At 40.2% G+C, this 21,157-nt stretch overlaps 1 protein-coding gene across 4 annotated transcripts in view; it reads right to left on the bottom strand.

Annotated features, from left to right (window-relative positions):
- Window positions 1-21,157, bottom strand: part of UST (uronyl 2-sulfotransferase) — a 176,637-nt gene that overhangs the window by 69,782 nt on the left and 85,698 nt on the right. For all 4 annotated transcript variants that reach the window (XM_042796049.1, XM_042796048.1, XM_042796051.1 and 1 more), the window contains exon 4: window positions 11,834-11,913. In XM_042796049.1, coding sequence (XP_042651983.1) covers window positions 11,834-11,913 — 80 coding nt within the window. The remainder of the gene's footprint in view (window positions 1-11,833; window positions 11,914-21,157) is intronic.

The raw sequence follows: 21,157 nt of genomic DNA, 5'->3' as shown, positions 1-21,157 counted from the left end.
TTTATAAAAAAAAAACATATTTAAAAATTTCAACCAAAGTGATTTTTTTGGCTTTAAAATGGAGGATCTCTCAGCTCCTAATATTTTTCATTTCACTTCCAGAGGCTGCTGCATTTCCATTCAGCACAAAACACTTTGCACAAGCAGAAGCAGGCTTCCTCATCCCTGCAGGCAAACCCCACTCCCCAAGGAAAAGACAACTTCCAGCCTATTCTCTGTAAGAACTTTGGCTGCCTCTTACTCTTTTAATGAAAAATGTCTCCTCTTAAACAAATGAGTTGGTTGCTAGAAATTCAATATAACGGAAGCAAACAAGTACTGACAGTCACCTAATATTAACAGGGACAGGCATACCATAGGAAGAAAGCACAATTTCCTTTGACAGCTTCATACAACTGAGAATCACATGCCGAGAGCACAATTGCCCAGCAAGCTTTACTCATCAATTATGTTACAGTTCCATTACCTGCTCTGCAGCACAGCTTCACAGGGAGCTCAGGTAAAAGCACTAACATCCAACTTTCACCTTTTTAGGACTTAAATAAGACACAGTTACATCAAAATCTGTCTTCTGAAAAAGGTATATTGAAATAAAAAGTTATTATAACATCTTGTATCAGTGTGCACTTGTGGCAAAGCCATCCTACTCTGCACACAAGGCACCAGGCACCTCTGGGATGCTCCAGTGCATCCCCCAGGGATGAGCTGCAAAGGGTCCCAGGGGAGCGGGCTGAGGTGCTGCCTGCCTGGGACTATGTGGTATTGCCAGCCTCCAAAATCACAGACAGAATTTATCTTCTTGCTTTTGTCTGTAGTGCCTCGCTTCCAGCTTTTGTGCCTTCACCCTATGCTGTGGTCATGTTTTCAAGCTTTTATTTGGAATTAAGATGGAAAAAAGGAAAGTGAGTTAAGATAAATCTTTTTGTTTCAAAGCTGCGTCCTTGCCTGGCCTGGCCTTGAATGGGGGGGGATTGTGGGGATCCAAAATGCCCAGTAGTTCAAGGTTAATGGTAAAATAGTGTGAACTAGGAATACTCCACTCACTAGTTACCCTTTGTGGAGCAATGATTTCAACAGTAGAAATTCAGCTTCTGAAGTGATGTGTCAGGGTAACATTATTGTAAAAATCACAACCGATTCCTCTAGGAATTGCTTAGTAAATTGCCTCAGACCTGTGAATGGCTAGAAGAATAGACTATAAAACCTTATATTTCTCTATTTGACTGTCCTATAAGTCTCCCATAATAATTTATGTTGTATTTCTGTCAGCCTTTTACATTCATGCATGTTAAACAATGAGGTGTTTTTTCCTATGCCTTTCATTCTCCTGAGGATATCAAAGTAGTTTAATATATAAATTCATAATGAACAGCAGCAACACTGATACAAATCCTGTCTGGATCTGTATAGCATCCCCAACTCAAGTAAAGGCAACATTTGAGAAGGAAATTAACTGGGTTTTCATTTCTGTAATGCAAAGTTACAGCTGGAAACAAGAAAGGGAGAAAACACTAATTCTCCACAAAACACTAACAGCAGCTATAGTCAAACTCTGCATTATTCAAAATCACTTAATCCAGATACATTGTATTCAAGATTTTCCCAAGATCTGGCTCAGGATCTCTCTGGACCTCTGATTAACATTTAATCATAATTCAGAAATGTGAATGTTGCACATTATATAGAGGAACAGAAAAACTAATTACAAGTTATTATGATAAATTTCCAGCAAACAGTAGAACAGCTGAGACAGCTCTTTGGAAAGTATTAAATCAACAAATGTGGTGTGTAGAAAAGATACATCTTCAGAATTGGGTGAGACCACAGATTGGCTGAGATAGTTATGCTCACATAAAATCTTGAGGCTTGACTTTTTAGGAAGGTTGTAATGCAAAGGATGTTGCAATGCACTTGGCACTGCATATTCAATTTCTCATACAGATACATTTATCAAGTGTCATGGGTGATTCCAGCTATCCTATGAAAATGGCTGTCGCAGAGAGCTACTCAAGATAATTCTAGGAATGTCCATATGGAAACTGAAATACTGTAACTTGGCAGTATATATTGTGTATACAATGTATAGAATATGAAAATCAAAGTATCTGAAATTGAAAACATGGCTGCCCTGTCTCAGATGTGAAATTCTATGTAATCACCATCAAATAAAGGGAGCTGTGGGTATCATCCTGCTTGAGGCTTTGAAGCTGCACAGTTTAACATAATCTGTGATTCAGAAAATAAGTGCAAAACTACTGATAACATTTTCAGATAACAAAGTTGCAAAAGGTGAGAAAAATGAAGGGAGCAGTTTGCTGATAGTCTGTTGAGCCACAGGGCAAGAGAGGCATCAGCAAACATGCACTGCAGTACAGCACATAAAACCCAAAGCATCTAGAACCAGAAGCAGAGGACACTCACAGGGAAGAAGTTCTGGCAAGGACTTGCATGCCTCCACAGATTATCAGCAGTGTGTGAGACTTTACAGGCCAGAATAATCCTATTTTCCCCTTTCCTGAGAAGCAGGAGCAGAGAGGAGCAAAGACCTGGCACAGCACTGATGTGACCACTAACAGAGTCCATTCTGAGCAAAGCATGCACAAAGTTCACTGCAGTCAGAAGAAGGATGAAAAAAAAAAATGCCTTGCAATGGAAAAATGTCAAGAAACTGAAAATCTTCAGCTTGAAAAGAAAATGAGAAGGGAGAAAAATACAGAGAAGGCTGAAGGGTGACTGTACCACAGTGTGTAAGAAATTACACATGAAAGCTTACATAGGGGAAAAATTTGATAAAAGGAGTCTTTACATGGCGGGCAAATGTACTTTGAGATCCAAGGAAAAGGTGTCAATTGGATTTCTTGGAAAAATTGGGAGGAAACCCAACTTACAATTTACAATCTGAGAGAATAATTCAGTATTGTAAGAATTTACCAAGGGCAGCAGATTCTCCATTACTGGTGATTTTGAATTAAGACTTAAATATCCTTCTGAAAGACGAAGGTTTTAGGTTCAAACTTAAATAGTCTGTATCATTCATTACCCAAGGGTGAGAAAGACTAAAAAGTACTTGGGGCTGCCACAATTCATCTTTTTGCCCAAATACAGGACCAGCTATTTAATTGCTTCTATCTGTTCCAAAACCCTCAAGTACAATGCATTCTGTTGCTTCGCTGTCCTTGTTGTTCAAGTCTTTTCGTAAACGTCTGATCTAGAACTCTGTCGATGAAATTTAAGACTCCCACTTCTGCTATCATTACTCATAAAGAACTGTATAAGTCCCCTTAACTCTGCAGAACCGTTTTAATATAAAATTCAAAAGTGTTATCACAATCCCCTCTTTCTTACTCTTCTGTATTTTTTCTTTTTCTGCCCTTTCAAACTTTCCTCACAGGTCAATTTTTTACATGTCTAATCATTCTCTTTATTCTCTTTTGGAGTAATCAACAACATTCTTAAATAAAGTTACTCCTGAACTGCTAATATAATCTACAGTGTGAGTGTGAGCACAGAAGCCAAACATCAGTAAAAGAAGAGTAATTTAGTGTTATGTCTGATCTCACCTTCAGTAACTAAATTTCAAGCAAGCATCTCCATTCTGAGCATATTGTATCACCAGCTGAATGAAAGCTAAGAAGTCTATTATGCGAAGAACATAGGAAATGTAGGGAAATAAATTTTAAATCAAATAATCTTAAAATCTGTGGAAAGCCTTACCATAGAGCAATGTTTTTTAAAAAACTAAAGCCCCCAAAAAACCTCTTAGGCCATACAAAGGTCAAACTGCACGTTAGATTTGTGCTTAGCCTTCCATCCAGTCAGTTAAAAAACACCATTAAACAGACACGTAATTAAAAAAAATGTAGTATAAGAAAGGAAAAAAGATGTAGGAGGGATTACAGCACCATGTGGCCATTCATGAAATGTGTACTTTACAAGGCAGACCTCACATGATGGTAGAGTGTTTCATGATGTGTTAGCAAAAAGTATAGATTATAATGAACACACATAAAGACACAGTGTTAAGGCCATGCAACATAAGTTTAGCTGACATTTCCCTGTTTTTAAGAGCTTACCCAGAGGGTAATAATTTTTTTGTTACCTTATTTTTAGTGACACTTCCTAGGTGTGCATGTTTTCTCTTTTAAAGGAGAAAAAAATCCACAACATGAAACTGCTTTAGCAGATAATTTTAGGCTGCAGTCATTGTTTCAAGATGTTGATTCAAGGAGGTGTTTAAAGAGCCCAATCCCTCCCACAGCTGAGCTGTACAGAATGAGTGTGATCTGACAAAACCTGAGTTTGCATTCAAAGGGTCAAGGACGTTCAGCATCTTGCTATGCCAGCTCCATGCACATCTTTGCCCAGCACACTATTTTCAAAAGCTAGCAGAGCACAGTTAAAACACATAATAGGCATGTTCTGCAAAACTTCTACATTCTTGTTCTAGACAAAGGGAGAAACAAGAATCCTCAAGTTATTAATAAATCTGAGTGTTGTGACAAATACCCCATGACTCTAAGTCAATGAAAACAACATCACAGAATCACTCTGGTTTTACTGAGCTCTTAGCAGTCTATAAAAAAAATTTAAAAGTGAAACTCTATTTCCACATCAATGGACCAAAGACACATACATAAGTTAAGTCATGGCAAAGCAAGATATTTATTTGCAATAAAAAACTGTAAATGTATCATCCAACCCTTACAAATGATCAACAAGCTAACTCGCAAGGCTTTCAAACACCACACTGTCAACACAGTATGTGCTTCTCCTATCAAACACACCTCTTATTCACATGACACACAGTCAAGCTAATTCTTCAAGATTTACCTTCTTTTTGTTTGTTGATTACAGACAAATTTTACAGAGCCCAAGAACAGGGAATGATGTAATGTCAAAGTGCTGTGTTAAACTGCAGTTTTTAGAGGTGCTTCTGTGTGGGGAAAAAACACAAAACTGACGAATAACAAAAAAACCTGAACAATACTCAGGGACGAAGTTTAGTTTTGGGCTTACCCAGGCTGAATCTCTGACTATCTCTGTCTTCATACAGTATGTGATTTACTGCTACCCGTAATTCAGAATTCAGGTCAGAGTTGAAGGAAAGTGTCCAAACTGATCAGCACTGCTGCATGTGACACTGTCTGCCACTACAGCAGCTTGATTTACTAATTTTTACTAGTTAGTGTTGGCCATTGTGTCTGTTTAAAAAGTAGTATCAAAAAAAAAAAAAAAAAGAGTAATGTTGAGACAGACTGTCTACCAAAAAAGACTTTTTCAAGAAAAGTAAGAACTTTACACATTAACTCTCCTAATGATTAACAGAAACCCAGAAACATTTATGTTGATTTCAGGGACTAAAGGCAATACCTTCCCAAGCAGAAGACCCAACAGAACTTTCCCTCCTCCCCAAAACCTGTCCCCCCACACCCCTCATGCCCTGAGCAAGAGGGACACAGCAGAGCTGGGGCTGGCATCCATGCAGAGCACAAGGAGGTGGCTGCTGGCTGTGGCCCAGCAGAAGGTCCAGCAGTTCTGTTTTCCTTAGCTTTCCCTTCAGCAGATGTACTTGCAGCAGCATGGCTGTCTCCGAGTCTTCTACTGATCTTTCAAATTTAGTTTGAAACTGGTCAATGGGTCCAGAAATTATTTACGAATTAGGTGTGTGTGTGTGTGGGAAATAGAACAACTGGAACTGATGCATGAGTCTTATTTCCTTAGAAAATTATGCTAACAGGAAAGTGTTATCCCCTTCCCTTGAGCACATGCACAATATGCTAAACGCACGTTGCAGATATTAAATTGCAGCTAAAAGGAAGAAGAAGGCATCAGCCCGACAGCACAGAAAAGATGACTCCTCACATACTAGTGATGGGTGATAATTCATCCTGGCTTTGAACAAATAAGATATACTGAACTGAATTATAAGGGCTAATTAAAATGTAAGATTAAATTGAGTCCATGCTTTATCTCTGTGCCTCCTTACCACATCATAGGAAATTTAAAAGGAGATCATTCCCCAGTGGCCCATAACTACTGCAGAAAGTAAAGAATTCATGGCTCCAATGAGACACAAAAAAGCCTGTTTCTCTCTCTGGGTGGTCTTTTTAATGCCTCTCCCTCCTATGACTAACCTGACCTAATCAGCCAGCCTTTAAACAAGCAAAAGTCACTTACCAGTCACTGACAGAGGCACACCTTTACGTTTTTACACATTCTCCTGTAACACACATTTACCCCAAGACAGGAGGGAACACCTGAGCTTCCTGCTCTGCTCGAACCACAGTCCATAAGTGCATGCTCAGAAGATAACAATTCGGTGTCAGAGGGAGGAAAGCTGCCTTCCCAAGTCAAAATAACCAGGAGTTGTGCAATCCTCCCCATCCCTGACTCATCCTGACCCAAAACTGTGGCCTCACCACCCCCTGTGCGTTGTTGCAAACATTCTTTCTGCTTCTCTGAAATCTGGGACACATGGAGCACACACCAAGCATCTTGCCCAAAGACCATTATAGCTACTTAATTCAGTAGAAGATTACTAAGAGGTCAAGTGGGGCTTTTCCACAAACTTGAAGCTTCTTCCTGCTTCATTTTTCTCAGGCTAAATAAATAGATGACAAGTGGCATTTATGATAAAGCACAGCAAACAACTTGCAGCTATCCTGAAATAGCTTTTTGCCTCTCTGCAGGTTATTCTAGTTCTTCACAGCTTCTGCACTCTAACACTATACTACTTGAATCCACTAGTAACACCTGCAATCTCAGAAAATTCATCATCATATAAATCTTTCCCTGCTTAGAGGCATTCTTTAATATCTGTTTCTGATTAACAGTTCAGATGCTTTTCCCAGTAATGTTAGTATATAAAGTTCAATTCTGAAAGAGACAAAAAAAAAAATTATCAGTATTTTTACTCATTTAAAGGCTCCCACGATTCTTTTTAAATACATGCAGCATTGACTTTGAAAAGGAATTGGTATATGACAGAGATAAATGATAGCTGTCATTCTGGTCCTGCAACATGCCCTTTTCACTCACGCACCTCTGTGTGGACGCAAACCCCCTGAATTCCTGAGTTTTGCACAAGTGGAGCTGGGTGTCTCTGCCCTGTGTACTGCAGACCACATCACAGGTTATGACTGACAACTTCTGGAGCTCCTCAGGGACATGAGAAAAAAAAAAGTTCTTTGTTTTTATTTATTTTTTTTTAACATAGGCTAACAGATCTCAGCATTCTGAGAGTACACATAAATATCAAAGGAGATTTTCTTTTCCCCCCCCCCTTTTTTTTTTTTTAATTTCAAAGAACTTTATACTTCACACCATCCACTGCAGTAGACAGCAACTAGTAACTCTGCATGCTTCATATCGCTCATTTTTTTCCCCTTGGTTAACACATTTAAGAAAAAGGAATGAGGGCCATTTCTACAGAATGGGAAATGACAGTCTGGTAAACAGTGACTAGGAAAGGATCTAGCAAACACACTGGAAAAACAACTCTCCTTGAAAACCCAGATTGCTCTGGTACAACTGTAGCTTTAGAAGGTATAAGCATGGTGACTGAAAAGAAGTTTTTTTTTTCTAACATATATAGCATTAGTGAAACTGATACAGGTCCAAAGTACAGTTTTGATGCTTACACTTAATAAAGACTATGAAACTACTGGAGAAGTTTCAGAAAAGCGTCACAGAGTTATTAAATGGATGAGGAAAACACCCGCTGGCAAGAGGTTTGAGAGAACCTGTGATCAAAAGGAAGAGTGAAAGGTGTTTGAAGACGGCAGTGGCAGGTGGATGCATGGGGAGAAACACCAGGGAACAAAAAAAGCATTTCAGTCAATAAGGAGCAAAAGCCAGAGAAATTCACATGAGAAGTTAGCCACAATAATTTGACAATAAAGCTGACAGAAAACTGGAATTAAGTGCCCAAGGAAGTGGCAGAGGCAAGGTAACACAATGCCTTCAAAGACAGCCTGGATGCTTTCATGGAAGACTTCTGAGAAATGTACTCTTTTTCCAATCAAGAGCAAGAAAATCTGATGCTGGGCTAGTCCTAGTAGCAACAGCCGGTATGAAAGCACAAGCACCTAAACATCTACCTCTGTGTATAAGAACATTTCCAAATAGGGTTATCAGAAAAAAGCCAGGTATGGAGAGGGCAGTCCAGCATTTAAGATGAAATGAGCAGCACGATGCCATATGAAAAGCCTCATTCAGGAATCACCAGTAAAGGAGAATTCAATTAAAGGCACCAAGTTCCCCCAAAGAAACGGTCCCAAAATAGACTGGATGGAGTAGTCACCCTCCCGAGGCACTGGGTTGTCTCCTAAAGCTAGCTCTAGTTGCACTGGAGAGACTGGAAACAAAAGCTGCAAACCACTGGGAATAAAAGCTCTTCCTGTGACAAGTGCTATGTCAAAATTCACTCACATCAAAGAAGGGAAAGAAACTTAGGTTTTTATCTTCTGTTTGAAGCTGCAATTAATTAGATTTATGTCTGTTAAAATTTACATAATATTTGCTTTAATGCATCCTTTTAAGATTTATCTTTTTATCTGCTTCTTTGCACTACTTTGGATTGAGGAAAGATAGTACTGAACTAAAAGATGAAAACATAGGAGAGTAAATGAGGATTCATTTACTCAGCTGAACCAGCAAGGCACTCTTAAAACACTGTTCAAAAATGAGGGGAAAACAACCCTGGCAAGCATTCAGGTCAGGATGAGATTTTCAAGATTTAGAACTTCGTTCAGTAAAACTAACGGTGCCTCAGAGACATGCATGTCCTCAAATACACCACTGAAGGCTTAGCTCATTTCCACTAGAGATTTTTTCTGGAAAGAAGACATAGTCCTTTTTTTTTTTTTTTTTTTGTGGGTTTTTTTTTTTTTTTTTTAGTTGGAAACAATCATAAATAAATGCTGTGAGGCTTTTCTGAATTATCAGAGAGCTTTAATTGCTGACAGGTTTATAAGCAGGTACAGGGTACAAAGGGGGGAAATCCAGGTGATGTCATGGCTGCTATTCACATCAGTGATGTTAAACAAAAATCAAGTTTATTTTTCTTACTACTGTTTGAGAAGCTGAGAAGCACCAACAAGAGAGATCAAAGCAGACTCCTATTTTGCATGACTCTGCTTATGTTTTCTCTGCTTCTCTAGTACCTTGGTGACATGCTATAAACTACTTAATACAATCCCTACATATCTTGAAAGCACTCAAGCAAAGAAATGCAAGGTGAATGGAAGAGACTCCTTTTGTCTCAACAGTGACCTTCAAGCTTACCAAAAGAGTATCAAAGATAACATGCCTTCTATCTCTTACCTGTCTTCCAGCATAATACATACACACAGGAGGAAGGAGAAGAAGGCATTCCTTATCCCTTCCTGAAAACTGAAGCTTGGTTTCAAAGGTATAAAATGCCAAACAAGGTAAATTAATTTGGTCACTGATCTAATACCCAGGATGGCTGCCCCTGCAAAAATTCATGATTTCCAGTAACAGCTCTGCTACAATGGCATGTAAAAAGTGTCATCCCTTTCCTTGGGAAGGAGCAAGGGGGGTTCACCAAAGTAGGGTTCTTCAATCTTCAAGCTGAACTTTGAGCCTTTCATAGATGTGCAGTCAGGAGCTGGTTCTCCTGCCCATCCCCAAGCACCCGTCCCACTCCCCACCGCGCAGGCTGCTCACAGCGAGCTGCTCGCTGAGGTCTTTGGCTGCCTATTGGAAAACACCACATCAATGCTTTGACCCTCATTCTTTTAGTTTCCCGGGGTACTGCACAACTTTTATGTTGAGCTGGCAGAAAAGCTGGAGCAAACGGGAGGAAACGTATTCTTTAGACAATTTGAATTCAGCTATCCACTAGAGATGGTCTATAAAGGAAAAGTTTCAAAAAAATCATGCAAAACTAAAAAGCTTCCATAATAGCTTCCATAATACTGTAATATTTATAAATGTGTATTTAAATCACATTCTTGGAATTTCTGCAAAATCCATACTTGACACTCCAGTTCCTAATGAAATTCAGTTTTAAAAAAATCACCCTAGAATTAAGGAACAGAGAAATTATTCAACATGTGACTTCACTGTTAGGTGTAACACTGCCAATAAATTTTGAAACTAAAGACTGAAACTCTCAAAAAGATTTATCAGAAAACACCAGGAAATGCTAAACCAAAAGTAAGCAATGTTGATGCATTTCAATGATGTCTCATTTAAAAGATTCATCATGCTTTTCACTAGTCTACAGCTACTAGTTAAACCAAGTGTCCTCTCAATAAAACGAAAAATACACTTTTCAGGTTTGCAAGGAACAGCCAAAAAGGAAGCTGCAAATACTTTTATACATCTTATATAATTTTTATATATTTTCACAGATTTGTACTGGAAGAAAAACATAGAGCTATTTAATCTCATGGATACACTACAGAAGAAACGTGTTACCTATATGGCATGGATTTATGTATAGAAAATGGGATCTTGGGAGGAGCAAGAGGCAACCATGTTAATCTTTTTCTCATGTACTTAATGTTGTGTACCATCTCTGAAAAAACAGTTTAATCAACAAACTTCCCTTTGACCCTCAGGTGTGGCTACTTGTTTGATATTTCGTTTCAGCAGAGAGAAGAGATCATTTACCAAAGATGTGAAGTCCTATTCTAATGAGTTTTATTCTTTAAAGATAATACATTAGAAACAGAATTCTCATGGAATCAGAACAGACAATGTGGAAAACTGGAATTTTATTTAACTCTTCTTGTTTTCATGTAATGAAATCATGCCCATAGATAAGTTATAGGTCAAGTGAACTTTCAGTTGCTCAAAATATTTTATTTTCTAAAAAACCAAAACAAAACAACAACCGCTCCCCCCGCCCCAGTCTTACAATTTCTTACTACACTGTCTACCCACACCTGAAGCCATACATTCAAGGGACATTTACATTACCGTGTAAACAAAATACTGGGAAGTTAGGCAAACTCTTGCAAAGATCTGCAGAAAATTCACACTTCCACAGCAATTTTTTTTATCTAAATTTGAGGAGTCCAACCTAGTGGCACAGATGGCATGGTTTCTGAATATAATTTCCAAATTAAGTTTACAGCCTGGGCAATAACCATCTGCAGTCAGCTTTAACCTCTGTGTCATGGCTAAATGCTAACTGGCATCACTCATTTGCATCCTTCCAAAAATTCCTCAGAAGTTTTATCCAAACTCAATTTTCTTCACATTCCATGCTATAAAAGTCTCTAGAGTCTTGGTGCATACTTTTAAATAGCTGCCAGAAGGGACTGCACTCCCGTGATACAGAGCATAATCTGTTTGCATGATTTAAAAATACTTCCATATCCTGTGGAACAGGGACTATTTTGTTAGAACAAAATTAAATTGGTGTAGTGTCATTCCAGGTACAAAATTAATGAACTCAGTGGAGTTTTCAGTCTTGTATTAGCATCTGACTATACAGAGATGAAGCATTCACAACAGCATGCTCTCCCTTTTAAAACATGAGCGCACAGTTTAAACACCCAAGGTACCATCTCATGCATGTTGGCTGGAAATGTTGTAAACCAAGATCATATCAGAGGCAAAGTCATGCAATAGCATCCTGGCTTTTCATAAACATACTGTATATAACTATTTTGTAGCAAAGAGAGTGCAGGAAAAAAAAACCCAACTTCTGAATGTGACTTCCAGTGCCAGAAAGGAGGAAAAAAAAAAGGTACATTGTATTGTTTATAGTTTATATGTAAAAGAGGAGGGAAAATGTTCTATGTATTACAATTAACACAAATCAGTGAAAAAACTTTTGACTGAAAAAATACCTTACCTTGAGAAGTTGAGGAAATGAACATGTCTAGTGAATAAATAGGGCTGCTCAGCAGTGCTTACGTTTTTAATCAATTCCATCTAAAAAGAATTAACAAATCAAATTTTCCATGTTATGTCAATGCACATTTTGAGACAAATACAACTCTCAAACAACATATGATGATGTAATTTTCAGTCCTGAATTACTCAGGAACTCCTTCCCCACTATCCCTCCCAAACACTATCATCAAGATAGCACGACTGCTGTTTCATATCTAAGCAAGAAAGGTTAAGATGCAGACACTACCCTGCTACAATGAAGCTTATGTACTTCCAAAAGTGGGTATCAGTTTAAGAAAAGGCATAAACTAAAGGAAATATCTAAACCCTGCCTAAATCTGCACCAGAACTTTGCAAGTGGCAGCTGCCCTCTGGAGACACTGGTTCTGTTAACCAGGTTGCCAAAATGTAAAAATGTCTGAAACTGTAACAGAAAGTGGGACCTGAGCCAATGACCATTCTCATATAACAATAAAATTTGCCAGAATCGCCAAAACACTGATTCATCTGTTTAAATATAGAAATCAGCACTTGCCATTCCTTTTACTATTACAGCAAATTAAGAGTACAAATTAAATGGACACTTTTAGAAAGATGATGCTTAGTTCCAGTTCAGGCACATTCACATAATTTAAATTAAAAAAAAAAAAATTCAGATCATTAAAATGCAATAATGTAAACAACATATATTGAAGACTGTGCACCATGGATATGAATATCTATGCTGTGTAAGCTGAGCTCTAGCTATGATCTAGAAGAAACTGAAAGTGTCTAGTGGAGCATCATGCTACAAACTCAAGATGTCCTGGTTAATTTTGCTTTCCTACTATTAATTTCCTAAGATCTATTTTCAGAATTTCTGTCCTGTGCTCAAAAGCAAGCTATATTATGGACACTGAACACAAATACATTTGAAATGATAGGTTTATTGATTTTACAAACTGGGTAGTAGAAAGTGATAGAGAAAGTTAGAGAAATTCATAAACTGTGAAAAAAAAAAGTGATCAGAGAAGGTTAACCAAACATACTGGTTTGAGTCATATCAATTCAGGTACTAAATTTAAACACAATTAAGGCCACATTAATTTAAAAAAGAATAAATCTATTTCTAAAAACTTGAATGATAAACCTTACATAAAGTATGGAAAAACATGGGGTCCAGTCTGTTATGTGGTCAAGATAAACTAACTGGCATGTGATGAGTTACTGCACTAAAATCCTGAAGATCATGGTAAAAAATTATGTCCATACCATAACCAGTATTAGATTACATTTAAGGGACAGAAATTGTCAATTTTTTTTCCTTCTATATTTTCGATATTTTACCATGGTTTTCACGCTGTGTGTCACATTTTACTGCTACTCATCCATTTTTTGTTCTCCATTTTTTCCTAGGACACATAACCTGCCTCCTTCTTTCAGACAACACAAACTATAGCCATTTAACTTCTAGGACAAAATAGAAAACTGCACACACTAATATGCTTTTCCCTACTTTTCCTCTTTCTTTAACAATTTTATACACATACATGTACAATGAGCACTGAAGCAAACAGTTCAGCTTGTCCATCTTCTCAGGATGGCCCTTTTCCTGTCAAACTAGTTTGTTTAGATTAGGTATAGACCTTGTATATCAAGGTGTATTAGGTCTAAGAAAGGCTGTAAACCCAAGGGAATGGAATATAAAGAAGAGGAGACCACCAAAAGAAAGACAAGCCTAAAGGAAAAAAGAAACAAGAGAAAACAGAGAGATGTGTGATTTTTTTTTTTTTTAAAAAAAAAGGGAGGCAGGAAGCTAATAGCCCCCCTGCTTTAGTTAGTCATATCTGGACTCTGGACTGTTTGATTCAAGTGCAAACAGGTCTTTACACAGCTCCTTCAGTACAATATAAATGCTATGAGCTAGAAATTCATAAACCTGAAGAGCAGAGCTTGCCCAGACCAGAAGTAGAAAGCCCAGGAAACGTTGCAATAATTGGCACAAAGTAATTGAGTATTGTTTGTTAATGCTCTGAAGAGACAAAGGTTTTCCTAGCAAACCAAATAAGCTGACATTTCTTTAGGACTGATAACTCTGACAAAAAAATTATGTTCATTCACCTTGCAGAATGAAACAATAGAAGACACTAGGTGCTGAGTATCAGATGTCTCAGTTGGCTTCACTTTCTGTTTTTACCCAGACAAGTTACAGGAGAAGTGAAATTCTCAGAACTGTATGAAGCTTTATGTTATATTGTCATTTTATCTGTTACTCTATCTGCATGAGTGAAGGAAGGAAGATGGCAAAAGGAAGGTAATGGTATGGGATAAGAACTTTATTCATGCCAATACAATCACCACTGTAATTTCACCTTGGAATAAATGAAAAATCACCATTACAGTATAAATATGGAGATGTAAAGATAGTATACCCATACAATGTAATCTTACTGAGCTTAAAAAGACAGGGAACTTTAATATAATACCGCTAGATACATATGTGTGTGGGCATGTGATTGTTATGAAGTACTACACAAGCTCCCCATGCCCCTCAGCTCTCCCTGGGGCTGGCACCAATTTGCCAGGGCCAGGCAGATCCACATTACACCACCATCGTATTTCCCATTGCACCTCACCTGATGTCAGCCAGTGTCAGGCTCGTGCCAAGCTGCTGCCAGACCAGCCCAGGCACTTCTGTCTCAGGAGCAAAGGGAGGAGACTGGAAAGATGCACAGAGAGCAGGACAGCATCTGGCTCCTGGCTTTTTTTAAATCTCTTGCTACCAAACTCAATCTCTTGAGCTATGATAATAGCTTACTCCAAAGCAGACACAGAATTTTGGTTTGACTTAAAGTACCTTCATATTTAGACACTTAGTGATCAACTGGACTTGTAAGCAGATGTGGATAAAGCTACAATGTGCATATGAACAAACAAGCAAAAAACCATTCTTTTAAAAACACTGCCAAAAGGGTAAGTAAGGCTCAACAGAAACAACACACAGATGTCAGGAGGGAAAAATAAATAACTGTAATGGCTCATGGCCACATGCAAATTGTGGCCATATTTCCCATGGGCCTCTCTCTCTCTGATCTCAGTGTGCTGAACTGATTTCAGTCTAACAAGCCAAATGTATTGCTCAGGAATACCTAGTGATCCACCCCTGCTTTTAAGATGATGTTAAAGACCAAAAAAAAAAAAGGAAAATCTTTCAGTGTCTTGCAGAAGAGTAAGGTCTCTAATGTTGGGGGGCTTTTTGTGTTTTTTGTTGTTTTTGGTTTTTTTGGGGGGGTGGGGAGGGGTGTATTCCTTTTGGTGTTTTTTTTTTGTTGTGTTTTTTTTTTTGTTTGTTTGTTTTTTGTTTGTTTGGGTTTTTTTTGTTTTGTTTTGTGGAGTTATTTTGGTTTTTGTGTTTTTTGTTTTGTTTTGTTTTTTAACAAGACTGTTAGTATACAGGACCCAAAGAGTGAGGAGAGGAAAGCAAGTACCTTTGGATGTAATGAGTGATGAAGGAGAGAGATACATACAAGCACAGATGATCTAGGAGATTGTCTTAAAACAACCTAAGCTTGAAAAGAGATGCAAAAGACACAATAGCAGAAGACAAACTACTCTGGCAAACACTGTTGGGGGAGAGATGAACCAGAACACATCCATGTTTGGAGGGAGAAGCTGTGAAAATATCCGGAGGAAACCTGAAAGGAGCATGTGCCTGCTAGGATAAGGGCCCATAAAGAGCCATTCCTCTTTCATTGCTGCCCTGAGCTCTCCTGTGGGATTTAGGCTGTTTCAGTGAAACAGTGCTGAAACAGGTCGTAATTGGCTTTTGAAATTAAAGAAATTGCACCAGAGAGTTAATGCTGCTAAACAAGGATCGAGGGAGAGGGAAATGCCAGGACACAAAGAGCGTGGGGGGAACCTCGCGCCCTCCGGCTCGCTGCCACCAGCAGAGCCCACGGCCCGTCCTGGCCACGGCCCAGCCACACCAGCTCCACGGCTGGGCAAAAGCGAACCAAAAGCACCGGGTCGCTGCGCTCCCCGAGGAAAGGGGAGCAGGCACACCGCGTGGCAGGAGTCTGCAGAGATGCTAAACCACAGCGAGCAGTTGCAAAGACCTCTGTAGTGCGGTCAACACACATTTGCTGTCATTCCATCCCTCCCCCTCAAACACCAACTAATTGTAAGGAATGGAGCCTTTACTCTAAATGCTGATTTTCTCCTTGGCATCTTGCTACCACTGTGACTCCTCGCTTAAGATTTATTCTGAATTTTTCTCCAAAATTAATTCGCTGCACTGATTTTTAAACAGGACCTTTAAGGAAGACCAGATCCAGAAACAGAAGCAATCCTGTAAATCACAAGCTAGTTTTGTATCTTAAAATGCACCTGAGCAAGAACACCAAGAGGCAGTACTCCAAGGGGAAAGGTTTTTCCTTAGTCTGCTGTCCTACACTACCACTACGGGATCTCAGTTGGCCATGCTGAAGAAATTAAACCATAATGGTTCAGCATCATCCATGTATTTGTACTTGGCTGTTGCTGCATTGTAAATAGCAATCCAGCAGATGGCACAGTGAAATGACTTGGAGAGAGGCTTGATGGGGCCCTCCCCAAAAGGGAAGAAACGTGGAGGATGGCTTTGCTCCAGCCACAGTATTGTTCCTGCACAAAAACTCAACTCAGGCTTGTGAGAGAGGACACCTTCTTTCCCTCTTCTGGAAACAGCCAGCACCTCACACTGACGGCTCAGAGCAGTCCTTGTTGGTTCGAGATTTGCAAAAGGTAAATTCTACTGGGAACAACAAGAAATAACCAGATAATAATCCTGTCTAGATAACAACCAAAATGTTACCACTTTTTTTTTTTTTAAGCTGCTGTATTTCACTGGGAGAATTCAAGGCCAAATTGTATAAAAACAGTGAGGCAACTGGGATTTTCCAAGTGAGGTCAGCTGGATGTCCTGGGTTTGAGTGAGTGGTGGGGTTTTTTGGTAGCAGGGGAGGGGGCTATAGGGGCGGGCCCCTGTGAGAAGCTTCCCAAAGCTCCCCCAGCTCCAAATCAGTTCCACCTCTGCTCGAAAACTGAGCCAATCTGCTGCGCCTCTGCAATAATGTACTTAAGAAGGGACGTGGTGACGAGCAGTTGGACTGATGAGGAGGAGTTGCTGCAGCTGCGTGATCACCAAGGTCAGTGGAGGAATGGAGGAAGAAAGGAGGGGGGAGGTGTGCCAGAGCAGAGACCCCCCTGTATCCTGTGGTGAGACGGCAGGGTGGCCCCCCACCACCACCCATGAAGATCTGCGGTGGAGCAGACACTGATTTATGGCCTGTGGTTTTCACAAGGTTGATCAAGGTGCTCTGCCCGAAGAAGGCCGGGGTCTTCTGGGAAAAGGTAGCCCCACTGTTGTAGTTCAGCATGGGAAGGATTGCAGCACGCGTGGGTGTCCCTCGCCAGAGCAGCTCAGGAAGGGCTGCAGCTGTGGGAGGGACTCCACTTGGAGAAAGTTGGTGACTCATGCTGGAGCAGTGTGGGGAACGCTGCGGCCCATGGGAGGAACTCATGTCAGAGCAAGTTTGAGGAGGACTGTCTCCTGTGAGAGGGGGAACCACGATGGAGCAGGGGGAACAAGTTCCAGAAGCTCCCCCCTCCAAAGATGGAAGAAGCAGCAGCACTGACTGCACCCTCCATTCCCTGCCCCTGCACCACTGAGGGGAGGAGATAGAGATATTGGGAGCAGAGCTGAGCCCGGGAAGAAGGGAGGGGTGGGGGGAAGGTGTTCTCAAGATGTGGCAATGCTTCTCACTGTCCTACTCCGTTACATGTTGTCAGTGTCTGTAATAAATGTATGTTCTTTTTTTCTTCCCCTAACAAGTCTGCCTCTTGCTCATGACCATAAAGGGGGATTTTTTCCCCTTCCCAGTCCTATCTCCAACCCCAAGCCTGGCTCTCTGTCCCTTCTTATTGCCGGAAGAGAAGGGAGAGAGAGTGGCTGCGTGGTGGTTGGCTGCTGACCAGGCTCAAACCACGACACTGGATCACACTATGGTCTCCACTAACACTGATACAAACAGGACAAAAAAAAGTCTCTGTATCAGTCTTGTGAGTTCCTTACCTTCTACTGTTTTCAGTCTCTACTGAAGGCATGTAGGGTCCAGGAAGTACAAGTATCTACAGGTATCTGGTATATCACTTTCATCTCAGTATTCATTTCCATAAACATCTTACAGGAATGAGACTAGATCTTCACTTTCAGCTTTCAAAAATTTGGAATGGTTTCAAGAATTTCTACAGCTTTCCAAGCTCCTATCACCAATTTTCTGTCTTTAAAAGCATTTAAGAAAAATTAGTGATGGATTTCTAGTGTGTTAAACTGGAATTATATATAAAGCTGGCTGCATGGCTATAGGGATGGGTGGTAGAAGGAACTGATATGAGGATAAACTATCAATAGCTCCTGTATGCAATTGATATTTTTATATCTATAATCAAACTCATTCTTACTTCTCCAAATGCAAAAAAATGGAGGTAGGGAAGGAAGTCAGGGAAGGGGAAGAATTCATTTTGCAATAGTTTGTGTGTCATTTTAAAGCCATATCAATTAGATTGACTTTATATGAATTCTACATATTATTTTCTGTATTTACTTGGAAATATTATAGCAAATGGTAAGGCACAGATTAACTAATCTGTTTCTGGAACTCACTCCCTTATGCCCATAGATGTTCAAAGGCCGCACTTCTAATTGCTGTCAGGCACACATAATTTGGAAAAATTTCTTACTATGAAGAATGATAAAAGGCAATGAGAATATGGATTCCAGTTATGTGCAATCCCTGCAGTCATTAAGAACACCTACATGCTTAACTTTATTTAACAACAGCAGACTGCATAAGCTAAATATTTACAGAAAAGTCTTGGCTGCATCAGGGATTTAACCAAACAGAGGACAGAAAAATGACAGAAGGAAGAGAGACGTATCATCTCGAGTGAGAAGCCCATGCTTATGCTGGGAGCCTACACCCAGCCCAGCTCTCTTTTCTCACTGCAATGCCTGAAGCCTGAGACCATCCATTCTCTTAACTTCCTCTTGTGTATACCACATTAAAGGTGGGAGAAATAATTTATTTTTTTCACATTCTGCTCATAAAAAAAGAGAAGACAACTAAAAATACCCTGCACAACAAAACAGTTACTGTCTCCAGGCATGTTTCCTGGCGATCAAAGGCACTTTTTAGCAAAAATACTCATTAAATTATAAGCCTATTGTAACTATGTAAATAAGCCATAAATTAAAATAAAAAGACTCAAGTTATAGTAGAGCAATCTACAGAGTAAATCATCAGCTCTGTAGCAATACATCCAGCACCATCTGTGTTCCAGCACATTCCCTGTCTAGTGACCTAACATCTTCTGGAGTAAAAAAATTAATGCAGACATTTATCCTCTGTCAGTGCATTGGTTGCATCAAAAATAAGTCTGGGCCTCTAGAATCTTCACATGCTGGACTAAAGCACAGGAGACTGCTGAGATGTGATCTTGTACCATGTTTAACTAAGGACAATCCACCTACCAGAGAAAGGCAGAACAGAACTGAAATGAAGTAGCTGATGAGGGTGAAAGCTGGTGGTTATTAATGCCTGCAAGGCTTTTAGGTTTTATGATGCATCTCCCAATCATCAGTAGAACTCAATGAAGGACACAGTCAAAACAAAGCCCCGACAACCTGAAACATAAAAGGAGTCATACCCACAAAAATTCCCTATCCTATATCCTACAGTTAGGCAAAAACCCCAACCAGGCAGGCTCTGTAACATAGGATAGTTTGACCCCGATCTGATGGGACCATTTTACGAATGCCCTAGGATCCACGGTGCTGTCAGTAGGATACACAGAGGGATGCTGCAGCAGATGCAGCCCAGGGCCCTGACCCTTCCCTCAGCCACAGGCAAGGGCAGTGGGGGGACACTGGCCTCCCTCCCCACAGCCTTCCACTGGGGTGTCGCACCCAGCTGTGCACAGAGTCCTTTGGGCTGGTGTGGCAGCCCTGGCCAGCTGGTCCCCACCTCGGGCTAAACTTGAGCCCTGTGTGGGGCTAGGTGAGGCACCTGCTGGTGCCACCCTGATGGCCACCTTGAAAGGGAAGAAGGTGGGAACTGCAGGAGTAATATCTGCTCCCAATCTTCCAGTTGGATTGAACTGCTGTATCTAAAATAACAAACTTATGCTCATAAAGAAGCTACAAATAAATCATCCCTGATCACAGCACAACATCACTGGCAGGCCCACGTCTGTATTTTGATCACTGCGTACATCCTTTTGTGGTTTGCAGGCTGCCGTTCCCAGGAGTGACGCAGGCCGTTATTGCAGCATTTACCTGATCAGCAGATTGAAACACCAGCTGTGGGCAATGTGTCAGCATCTATCATGTGTACAGCATCTGACTACATCCATACACTCTGGAGTCTGGGTTTTTTGTCATGCTTGCATCAATACCTACTGATGGCAGTGATACTCACAGAGGGCACATGGTTACCCTAAATACAAGTGAATTTAAATAACTGGATCTTTTGTGGAATCAAAGCTGTAAAAATGATGCCCTCTACAGCTTTAAGGGAACATGAAAAGGGGTGTCTGGGTAAACCGATTTCATGTGGTATTTTTACTTCCTTTAGTGAGTGTAGTGCGGTAACACGAAAAAGGCAGATCATAGAATCATAGAATACCAGGTTGGAAGGGACTGCAAGGATCATCTGGTGCAACCTTTCTCATTAAAAACATGATCTAGGTAGGATGGCCCAGTACCCTGCCCAGCCAAATCTTAAAAGTGTCCAATGTAGGAAAATACACCACTTCCCTGGGGAGATTATTCCAGTGGTTGATTGTTCTCATTGTGAAAATTTTCCTCTTGTATCCAGCTGAAATCTCCCCTGGCATAACTTGTACCCATTACCCCTTGTCTTTTCCATGTGACTCCTTGTAAAAAGGGAGTCTCCATTTTCTTTGCAGTCACCCTTTAAATACTGGAACATGGTGATAAGGTCTCCCTTAAGCCTTCTTTTCTCAAGGCTGAATAAACCCTGTTTTCTCAGTCTTTCCTCATACGCAGGCTTCCCAGTCCTTTGATCATCTTCGTGGCCCTCCTCTGGACCCTCCCCAGACTGTCCACATCTTTTATGTACAGTGGGGACCAAAACCAAACACAGCATTCCAGGTGTGGCCTGACAGGGGCTAAGTAGACTGGGATAATAACTTCTTTATCTCTGCTGGTGATGCCCCTGTTGATGAAACCCAGCATTCTGTTGGC

This window comes from Tyto alba, unplaced genomic scaffold, assembly GCF_018691265.1.
Source record: "Tyto alba isolate M040663 unplaced genomic scaffold, T.alba_DEE_v4.0 Super-Scaffold_22, whole genome shotgun sequence".
Classification (NCBI taxonomy): Eukaryota; Metazoa; Chordata; class Aves; order Strigiformes; family Tytonidae; genus Tyto; species Tyto alba.
This window is presented reverse-complemented; position numbering and strand designations above follow the sequence as displayed.